This window comes from Malus sylvestris, chromosome 11 (genome assembly GCF_916048215.2).
Source record: "Malus sylvestris chromosome 11, drMalSylv7.2, whole genome shotgun sequence".
Classification (NCBI taxonomy): domain Eukaryota; kingdom Viridiplantae; phylum Streptophyta; class Magnoliopsida; order Rosales; family Rosaceae; genus Malus; species Malus sylvestris.
This window is the reverse complement of record NC_062270.1, coordinates 13303747-13315197: the sequence shown is the minus strand read 5'-3', so window position 1 is coordinate 13315197 and position 11451 is coordinate 13303747. Positions and strand designations below refer to the sequence as shown.

The 11451-nt window shown below is 36.9% G+C and overlaps 2 protein-coding genes across 2 annotated transcripts; one reads left to right on the top strand and one right to left on the bottom strand.

Moving 5' to 3' along the window:
• Nucleotides 1-262: 262 nt before the first annotated feature.
• On the bottom strand, nucleotides 263-5683 carry LOC126591527 (uncharacterized). The gene is made up of 12 exons (XM_050257232.1): nucleotides 5488-5683; nucleotides 4877-5048; nucleotides 4721-4783; nucleotides 4328-4433; nucleotides 4082-4186; nucleotides 3926-4002; nucleotides 3721-3838; nucleotides 2960-3032; nucleotides 2157-2348; nucleotides 1636-1756; nucleotides 777-1001; nucleotides 263-688 (listed from the first exon to the last, which is right to left on the bottom strand). The coding sequence occupies exons 1-12, from the start codon at nucleotides 5565-5567 to the stop codon at nucleotides 638-640; spliced, it is 1383 nt and encodes a 460-aa protein (XP_050113189.1). The 5' UTR covers nucleotides 5568-5683; the 3' UTR covers nucleotides 263-637.
• Nucleotides 5684-8512: 2829 nt separating this feature from the next.
• On the top strand, nucleotides 8513-10688 carry LOC126588642 (protein NUCLEAR FUSION DEFECTIVE 4-like). The gene has a single exon (XM_050253743.1). The coding sequence runs from the start codon at nucleotides 8613-8615 to the stop codon at nucleotides 10293-10295; it is 1683 nt and encodes a 560-aa protein (XP_050109700.1). The 5' UTR covers nucleotides 8513-8612; the 3' UTR covers nucleotides 10296-10688.
• Nucleotides 10689-11451: the final 763 nt, after the last annotated feature.

Below are 11451 nucleotides of genomic sequence, written 5' to 3'. Positions count from 1 at the left end.
CTGACCTAAACAAAGTTGTATACATTTCTTCAGAGAATTACATTTTTTTGGATTTAGTATATTTCTTCAACTCCCGTAAATGAAAACTTCGATTCAAATTATATATAGTCCAATGTGTGGTTTAGCCAAAGTTTAAAAAGCATTTATAATCTCACGCACCTCTATTTCTTTTTCTATTTGTTTTCCTTTCTGTACGAAATTCATGATAACCATTTGGATTGCCGATACCAATTCCTTCTTTAAAAGTCATCTAAGAATCAAATTCAAAATTAAAATTCACCATAGAATCAAATTTAATTGGTACAGCATATACTTGCATGTCTTCAAATAACCCAGGAGGCCACAACTTACATAATACATTGAAATACTAACATGTCTCCATTCGATAAACGAAACGGAGGAAGTAAGCAAAGAAAACAAAGCATTCCCTTGCAACAATCGTTACAGCAAAAACCTCAACATGCTTCACAGCGTCCTACTTCGGGATTTTACTGGTTCGTGCTCAAAACATAATACAGGTCCTGACTGAAAAGAGCTCCGGTCATTAATATTTACCAACTATAATATACCGCGGCATTTTCTTCCCACTGTTTTCCTACCCTTAGTTCGATACTATACACAATTTCAACTTGCTGATCTAATCAGCTGTGATGGTGCCTTGCAGAAGGTACGAAGCCTTGTTACGGACCTGCAATGCGGTATACTTTTAACATGCACTCACCAAGGTGTAAGGAGAAAACAGTCAAGTTTGATTCAGTTTGGTCAAATTGCCATACCTTCGATGCAAAAGACCTCAAATCTGTACTGGCTATCAGGCAAGAACAGTTTCGTAAGTAGAGGCGCCACATTGCTTTCAAGACGGGCTTGTCTTCTACTAGTTGACTGGACAAAAGCCAATTCTCGGCTAATACCAAGTGTATGTACATCTTGGAAAAATCACATTTTTTGTCCTTCACATTGACTGGGATAAGCAATTTTAGGATCTCTTCATCGTTAGGGGCCTTAGGTGAAGCATTACGTCAAGCAACAATGACAAATCAGATTTAAGAAATTAGAAGGGAAAAGGGCATTAGATACAATCACTTAAAACTAACAATAATTTCTTTTGAAGTTGAAAAGAATAAGAATTTAGAGAATAAGTGAGACTATTCTCTCAATGAACATCAGAAAACAATCATAAGATATTATGTATCGTCATGTCACGCATGTTGGATGTATTGCTTTAGTTTCACAACTCTCATGCTCATGCGAGAACAACTTATAGATGGTGTCAAACGCAAACATTTTAAAAAATTTACAGTCTTATTCAAAAGCTTAAACTATATGCAACTGATTTTAATTGTGCCCCTCATGCATGGGCTCCAAAGAAACTTCTCATTTATAGTCCTAGCATGTTTAAGTGAATGAAAAAAAAATTATAATTACCAATGGGATATTAAATAGTGATTATACAATCCGGTTACTACCAGCATATGATATTAAAATTCAAGTCCTTTTTTGCATTTTTTGCAGAGAGAATGCTTCTTTCTTTCCCATTAGAAGCCTAACTTATTTTGCTGGAACAATTGTTCGATAAAATGTAGAATGAAAGAATAATTGTGCTGTATTAAAAAAACTTGTAATCTTGTTCAGTACCTTATGATCGTAACAGCTAAGAAGCATCTGATGGGCAATTGCACTTCTAAACAGCTTACTACGAGTATCGACTCCCGAAATGCATTCCACAATTCTTAGGCAGGTCACGTCTTTAGGAACTCTGCTTATCATAGATCAGCAATAATAAGGGAGAGGAATTGAACAAAAGTAAACAGCAAAAGGCAACGACACTATTTAGGCATAATTTCAGTGCACATTTTTTTGAGTTTTACTTTTCTTTTTCCAAAATTCCTGTTCAAATGATTTGGGTGGAATATAGTCACAAATATGTATGGATCTCCAGAACTAATTGTTCCCTTACTATATATGAAACTGAACGTAGATGTAAAAAATAATACAAAATCACTGACAAAAGGTGCACAAAGTTCAAATAAATTAATTGATCACGAATTCTTCTCAACAAAGAGAAAGAGTGATCATGACCATTCCAATTTGAAAGTAAAATCCAATCCAACAGCACACATGTGGATTCAAATCAAACAACCAGTTAAGTCAATAACCTGCAAGCAAGAGAATTTGCTATCTTTTCACAGCTAGATTCCCACTCATTTTCAGTGAAGTAACTGATAGCTGACTGCATGCACTCATGTAAAAGCATGGACAGACCTTGAAGTTGGCGATCAGAAAATAGACAAATAATGACTTCAATTAACTCTTCGGCTTCTGAGGTCAAGTACATAGCCATTTTGTTCCTGCAAATAAAATAAGCACCACGACAAGCCAATGAAAACAATACGAAACCAAACATATTTCCAAATTTTACGTAAGTATTTGCATCATTAGGTATCGCTTATGTTGTTAGGTAGTACCTGTTGAAAGAAATATTTAGAAAGGAAGATCATTGTATCACACATTCAAAGAATATAGTAAACTGATCTATATATGAAATACCGATAAAATATTCAATACTTGAAGCGAACAGCCTACACAATAATGTATGACAATCAACAACCAACTAATCATCTATTAAGCTAAATGCACAATTATCAAGCATTAACTTATATCAACAACACTCCCCATGAAGTTAAAGAGAAAGAAAGAACATTATATTATTACACATCCAAATGAAAGAACATTGTTGTTCTATCAATGAGGTCTAATAACTAGACCATAATTTAGGCCGGTAGCTTTAGTTTAGGCTAAATGCCTAATAATCAGCCTATACCAATGAGGCAATGACAGAATCAGTTAACAAACATCAACTAATTGATCCATGAAGGAAACAAGCAAATGGCAGTCTTATGTGTTGTCAAACTAGTACTTCCATTTTTTTAATGTACTAGTACTTCAAATTGTTATTTACCTCTTTTGACAAGCAGCAGTCACAAATTTAAGCCAAGCTCTAATATTTGGAGCTGGACCTCTACGAGCAGAATCTAGAAGGCAAAATAAAAGTATTATGAGAAGACAAATAACTAAAAAGCATGCAAAACTTTGTAATTTTTACATGATATTTCATATATCAAATAACAAGAAATATAAAGGTCGTACCCAGTGCACAAGGCTCCCGCTTTACGCAGGGTCTGGGAGAGGTGAATGTCGGCTAGCCTTACCCCCATTTATGGAGAGGCTGCTCCCAAGTCTCGAACCCGAGACCTACCGCTCATGGGCGAAGGCACTTGCCATCGCACCAAGTGCGACCTCTAAATAACAAGAAATATAAAGAAAAAAAAACAGGAAAGAAATTGGTATATGAAGAATCTCAAAATTTCTACCATTCTGTTCATACCAATAAAAAGCAAAAAGAAAAAAAAATCCTGAAAAACATCATTGAACCACTAGACTTTGTTTCGTTATTGGTGGGTATGCCGACTGAATATGGAGCCCATAAGCATGGGGAAACAGCTCAAGATCATTGCAACCCAGAAAATCCTTCCAAAATGCATCAACATGAAAGTAACAAATGTAATTCTCTTGACATTACTGCACTTACACATATAATGCATATTCTATCAAGTATCACCGATAGTAGAAACTATATATATATTTCTCCTATTCGAGAAAAAAAGAGAGAAATTTCCAACCTAAAATATGCATAAAACTGGTGTTAAGGTAGAAACTTACTGGAAGGAGCAGAATCCGTGTTAGATGAAAAGTTGAATAGAAATCCATAGTTTTCAAGAGCTATTTTTAATTCAAAATAGCTAGGAAACCAATCAATTTTGACTGGCGGTAAGTCAACCTGGTTAAGAATTAATACCAGAATTAACTCCTTTACATATCACCCAATCAAACTTTTGTCCAATGAAAAAATGAAGACCAAGTTCACCTCATTTTCAAATGAGAGGATAGCACACCAGAAGTCACATGCGGATGCCCTCAAATTTTCTTTAGACGAATATAACACTGAAAGAGAAAAGGTAAACACATCACAAGAAATTCCATGAGTTTTAATAGGACATGCTAGGGGTGACAAAAGGCTCACTCAGATAAAAGGTCCATGTGGCTATTGATTTTTCTAGATGACCATTGGCGAAAACCAATTTTGATAGCCAGCCATTTACTAATAATGGTTCAAGGAAAGTGTCTCCTGCACAACGTATCAATAACTGAATATATATTTTGCGAAAAGGCCATAATATGCACAACAGGATACATAACTTGATGCCAAAATGCATGCCAATAATGAATGACCAGTGATAACTAATATAAGGCAAGCAATATAACTAACCATTTTCTGTAGAGATATCAATCAAAGAATTGAGCTCATCATCCATGAATGACTGCAAGACTCTGCAAGTTTTAAGCTCGGGAAAAGATAGAGGAGGTGGGGTCTTCTGCAATCACAAATTAAAGCAAAAATTAAGAAAGTACTACTATTTAAAGACCAACTCCTATCACAATCTACATAACAATAACCAATCGTCGGGTGACACAATGTAGAGATTGTATCTATCAATTGGAAACCTGGTGTCTGGAACAAAACAAATGCCAAAAACAGAGGACAAAGTGTCTTCTGGCCTATAGGCAGTTCTTATAGGGCAATGGACCGCTTGTCTGTCTCCTCTGTTTTGTACACTCCTTTTTCCTTCAACGAAAGTTTTCTTATACAACAATAACGAACCTGATCTCCAAAAGCGCATATGCCCCACACAAAGCTCTCCTCCTTACCACTTATTTCTCTCATCTGCATCACCGAGTTTATATTTCAAGTTTCGAAAAGGAAACAGCAGGTACACAAATAACACCAGAAAAGACCAGAACAGGAGAGTTAACATGCCTCGCTTTCACACTTATCGACAATGTCAAAGAGAGCAGCCTCTTTGTCATTATCGTCTTCATCTGAATCATTGTTCCTTCGTGCTTTTGCACGCTTAGCTTCCTTTTCAACAATCTTGTCTTCTTCCTTGTAGAAGTCAGTCAAAAGGTCATCCAACCCAATAGTCTTCCTCCTAAATTACAACCAAAGAGAGATATAACACAAAAAGGGGAATCTACCATTCTCATCAATTACTGCAAAAAATCATACAGTAAATCCTGCAGTGGCGATTGCATACACACTCCATGCTAAGTAAGCGCTAACCGAACATAAAATGGAAACCGATCATGTTCAAGTTTTATCAGGTTTTCATTTATGTGACATAATCCAAGAATTTAGGATAAATATGAACAGAAATCAGTTCAATCAACTTCAAGGCCTCTAGAACTGAAAATTAAAAAGTAAAATCTTGACGTTAAAAAAAAACAACTTGATCAAACAGAAAAGGAAGTTACAGAACATAAAGCGAAAAATTACGAAATAAAAAACCCAATTGAAGTAAAACTGATAAAAAGATAAACCCTAGAAACCCAGATTGTAATTAAGTTGAAAAAAGGGGAAAGAAAGGCAACCTTCTCTTGGTAACGGCAGGGCGAGTGAGAAGTGGGTCTTCTGACTCGAAATCAAGGAAGTTATCCTCCATGTCCACCATCTCTCCCTCTCTCTCTCTCTCTAGCAAGTCCTTTCTTCCTCTTCTTTTTTTTGGTTCTGAAATTTCAGAAATTGAGAAGCGCCAAAGTTCGTGGCTGCTTTGAAAAGGGCGCGACTAATACTGCCTTAACCCAGCCTTCCTATTTGTTCTGTTTGGGCCTTTGCGGGTAATCTGTCTGGCCCACAAAAGAACTGCAGTCTGCAGATGAGTCGGTTAGAAAAAAACTCTTTTCGATGTGAAGAAGATAAATTGGTATAAATATTGACGTTAAATTGTGAGATAACAGAGAGTATAAAAAATCCTATTTCTATAAGGGTCCCTTTAGCATTCCTCTTTGGTATTTAGAACTTTCCCCGTCAATCACTTGTGTCCTAAATTTAAACATTCCCTCTTCTCTTAGTGTAATTCAAAGTAAAAGTATAATTTGTATGAAAAAAGAAGCTTACATGAACATGTCACCTTGTTGAAGAAAAAAAATCTCTTATTTTTCCATTTCTTTTGGTTGTTTATTTTACTTTAACGAGAATTGTTATTGTTATTTTAAAATATTTTGTGCAATAATTCAAAAAAAAAAAAAATTGTGCAACAGTTGTCATACGCTCCTAAGTTCAATGATTCTACATTAGCAGCAATAAACCCGATTCCTTTCATTCAAGTTTGTCAAAAAATCTTTCAATAATTATATTTTTGGTTTAATTGTAGCAGTGATCTTTGAACTTTACCCCTAGTTTAATTTCAATCTATGAACTCTCATATTAGTTTTTTTAATACTCAAATTTAACAATGTATTGTAGCATTGGTTGTTTTCACTAACATCATCACTAAAAGAAATTTAAAAATGCAAAATGCAAAATCGTATCCCTTGGCTTGTGAGTGTACCTTTTGACTTAATTGAAATTCACCCCAGACTTGTGAGTGAAATATTTTAGGCGATTAATTCCAGATTCAACTTAGTTTTAAAAATCCATTTTACACCAATAATGGGCTTGTCACTTGGTCTGTTAACCAATTCTCAGGTGTCATGGTTTCCAAACATTGAGATTTCATCCTCCATGGCTTTCTTCCAAGCTTGATCTTGAGCATCATCATTGTAATTCTCAGGATCAATGTATCCATATAATTACAAGTACGTTTCAAATATAAGTTGATGCGGGTCCCATCTTTAGACTTTGGCTGGTCTTTCATTGGGTCAAGTTGGGAATATTTTTGTCACCACCCATAAGTGATGGTGATGCTCATCACCATATTTATTATCATTAGATGAGTTTAAATCTCGAGATATGTGTAGTGGATATACACAAATCTCTAAATTTAAACTCATCAAATGGTAATAAGTAAAACGGTGAACATTACCATCACTTAAAAGTGGTGAGCAAAAATGCACCAAGGTCAATAACCTATCAGCATATCTTAGATCAATTGGGTATTGAATTAGATGAACCGGTTTAGTTAGGGAGGTGAACCAACGGCTTTTCATGCTTCCTACAAACACAACTCATCAAACTGTCATATGTCCAAAATTCCAAGTCCCCACATTCTTTGCTCATGTTTTCTTCATAAAACCCCAATGGAGGAGACTCTCTGCTCTCCATAAACCAAAAACACTTTCAAAGAAATTTATTACCCTCTACTCAATCATGGCATTTCCCAAGCTTTTCTTCATTTTGTCTTTGGCCATGGTGTTGTCACTCTCAAGCACCCATTTGAGCCACGCCGCTCGAAACCTTTTGGTCACGCCGGGAGCTCCACCACCGGCCTTGACACCACTAACAACATTGCCTCCATTGCCCTCAGTACCAACACTGCAAAGAAACTGTCATATGTCCAAAACTACAATTCCGTCTCTGCCAAAGCCAACACTGCCCACGTTGCCTCCATTGCCCTCAGTACCAACACTCCCCAAGGCCACATTGCCGCCGTTGCCCTCTACCCAATTGCCTACACTCCCAACTAACCCAACTTGAAGCTCTCCCTCTTTTAAATCATTGTAATAGTTTCGAATTGTTCCCTATCTCTTAATAATAATAATAATAATAACTAAATTTTTTTTCTTCCTTATGACAAATGATAGGAGCTTTTGCGAAGAGATATTGTACCCACAACTAAGCTACATAGGCATATTGGGGCTAGCTACAAATAGAATCAAACTTATCACAAATATAAATCATATTCGCATTTATGTGAATCAAAACTGAGACCGCTTCCAACCAAGTGGAGACATTTATGAGTGGATGAAGGGCTGTTTGGTTATGGAAAAATACTAATAAGACTCTCTCAAAAGTGTGACTCTCTGTTATTTCATAGTTTAACGTAAATTTCTTAGCCTATATTATAAAACAAAATGCCAAAAAACATGATGTGATAGAAAGTCCATGAAGAATCTTACTTTTGAAAAAGTCCTCTTAGCATTTCTCATCAGTTAAGATTCAAGATTCCAAGATTGGTAAGAGATTAAATGTCACAGGTAAATGATTTTGTTATTCTGATTCAGTAAACATTTTTATATGATGAGTTTCCTTATCTCAATAACCTTTCAAAAATGTTCTAAAAGAAAAACTTTCCTTCTTCAATACTAATCCATCTCTAATATAGTTTAGTTCCTAACTAAACAAACACACAAGAAGATAATAGCAACTTTGTGATGGACACGTGTCGAGTTCCCATTATATGAGGAGTTGTGTCAAGCTGAAGCTGAGACATTTGACCAATGTCTATTTTTACAGCCAGTCTATTTTTTTCCTTTTTAGTTTTTACAATTTGACCGGCATTGAAGAAATTTACTCCATTAATCTGATAAAAAATAGCCCTTCACTAAACAACGGCTAAAAACAAACTCACCCAACCTCCTCTTTAGGCTTACTTCTAGCCATTTTGTGGCTCCACTTCTCTGTAAGTTCAATCCTTCTGTGAAATCTCTTCCTTTATATGAACCCCAATTTCAACCCTAATCCATCTTACTTTTTCACTTTTCTTGCACTTTAATGCATTCCTAACACAACCATAAGGAAAAAAAAAACAAAAAATTCATAATTTCAAGACAGTAAAATGAGTAGTAATGGCAGCATGGGATGCAGTGAAATTGGCCAGTTTTCGTGGCATATGCTTAATGGAAGATGGTTCAGTGTGTTCGCCTCGTTCCTTATCATGGCCGGAGCCGGTGCCACTTATCTGTATGGTACCTATTCCAAAGAGATCAAGGCCACTCTTGGCTATGACCAAACAGAAATCAACATGTTAGGCTTCTCCAAAGATCTTGGTGCAAATGTCGGTGTCCTCTCTGGCCTAATCGGCGAAGTAACCCCAGTTTGGTTCGTGCTCATAGTTGGTGCAGTCATGAACTTTGCCGGATACTTTATGATTTGGCTGGCTGTCACCCAGAGAATTCCCAAGCCTAAAGTTTGGCAGATGTGCGTTTACATCTGCATTGGAGCCAACTCTCAAAACTTTGCAAATACAGGAGCTCTTGTCACTTGTGTCAAGAATTTCCCGGAGAGCAGAGGTGTTATGCTCGGTCTGTTAAAGGGTTTTACTGGACTCAGTGGAGCTATCCTGACACAAATTTACTTGGCAGTCTATGGAAACGATTCAAAATCCTTGATTCTGCTTATCGGGTGGCTCCCTGCTGCAGTATCAATAATTTTTGTATACAGCATTCGACCAATGAAAGTTGTTAGGCAACCCAATGAGCTCCAAGTCTTTTACCATTTCCTCTACATCTCAGTTGTCCTTGCCTTATTTCTCATGGTTATGAGTCTACTTCAGAAAACGATAAATTTCTCCCATGCTGCCTATGCAGCAACCGCAACCGGAGCAATTTTGTTGCTCTTTCTCCCTCTTGGCATTGCCATTCGTGAAGAGCTAGTCATCTGGAATCAGCTGAAACAACCTGTTGATCCCCCAACTGAGGTCAAAGTTGAGAAACCAGGAGAAACTGAATTTAAAAAGGATGAATCGAAAGACAAAGAATTAGAGAGACCTGAGCCAGGTTGTTTCTCTGACATATGCAACAAACCACCAAGAGGAGAAGACTACACCATTTTACAAGCACTACTGAGTGTAGACATGCTCATATTATTCATTGCAACATTATGTGGACTTGGATCAAGCTTGACAGCAGTAGACAACTTGGGACAAATTGGTGAGTCTTTAGGTTATCCAACTAAAACAGTTCGAGCTTTTGTGTCATTGACAAGCATATGGAATTACTTTGGGAGAGTCTTTTCCGGGTTTATATCGGAAAGCCTACTGATCAGGTATAGAATTCCGAGACCATTAGTGATGACAGGTGCTCTTGTTCTATCATGTGTTGGCCTCCTCCTCATTGCCTTCCCTGGCCCTGGTTCAGTTTATGTGGCATCAGTGATCATAGGGTTTGCTTTTGGTGCTCAGTTGCCGTTGCTTTTCGCAATCATTTCTGAGCTCTTTGGTCTTAAGCACTTTGCGACATTGTTCAATTGTGGGCAAATAGCAAGTCCCCTTGGCTCCTATCTTCTAAATGTGAAGCTCACTGGGGCGCTCTATGACAAAGAGGCAAGGAAAGAGCTAGCAAAGAGAGGGTTGACGAGGTCACAAGTGAAGGACTTGACATGCATTGGGAATCACTGTTATCAGTTGTCTTTCACAATTTTAGCTGCTGTTACATTCTTTGGTGCCCTTGTGTCCCTAATTTTGGTGTATAGGACACGAGCGTTCTACAAAGGTGACATATACAAGAGATATAGACGGTAGATTCTCTTTTTTGGTTGGTTTATGACTGCCAAAACAGACACCGGTAATTTGGATGAGGAACCTATGGAGAAATTACGAACTTGATGATTATACATAATGATAAATTATATTGAATTTCTAGGAAATATCTTCACAACCCTAGTGTTTTTACGCTTTGCAAAGCGTTAGCGAAGTTTACTTCACAAAATTCCCAACTCTGCTACCGATCAAAAGACAGAATGTACTCAGGAAAGTGGCGTTTTTGGTTTATTTGGACTTGGACCTTTTTTTTCTGTCAACTTATTCGGCCTAACTTATTCGTTTTTGTAGCTTTGTATCTTTCTTTCATCGTATGATGTATTGTGATAAGATGATAAAGTACCTTGCCTAACTTTTTAGGCCAAATTATGTTTAGACTATGTAGTTTAGGACAAATTCCACTCATAAGTCCAAACATTTCCAAAATCGAAAAATCAATACAGATCTCACTAGACCTGTAAACGGGTCGGGTTTACTGGGTTTGGGTCGGGTTGAACCCGACCAGTTAATTTAACGGATCATCCGAACCCAACCCGTTAAGCTAATGGATCATCCGAACTCAACCCGTTAAGCTAACGGGTCACCCGTTTCAACCCGTTTCACCCGTTAACTTTTTTTTTTTTTTTTTAATCCAATTGTCCTCTCGGAGACATTTCCACAAACACAAGCTGTGCAAAGTCTTTGGAATCGCTCTGCTCAGGTTCTTGAATTTTCTTGAACATTTTCTTCTGCCCGATTTATGGTTTTATACATTGATTCATAAATTACCAATCTTTTAACTTCTTGACGCCATGAATGCGAATTTTCAAGAAATTTTGGCCAGGATCGCCAGAACAATCCCTCCTCTCTGCAGCTCAACAATTTCAGAGATTTCTCCTCCTCCTTCTGGTAATTGGTCCCAATTACTCCACGATTTTCTTGGATTTTTACCTTCAAAAATGTATTTATCATTTAATAATTATTATTAATTGTCTTTAAAGTGCATTTAGATTCAAGAGGGATGCGAAAGAAAAAGAAAGAGAAGAATTCAAGAGCGACAGGCTGCAAAGCAGAAACACTGCAATGTGAGACAGACTGCACAAAACTACAAGCTTATAATTGACAACTGAAATTACACAAAAGCCCTTAATAACGAGTG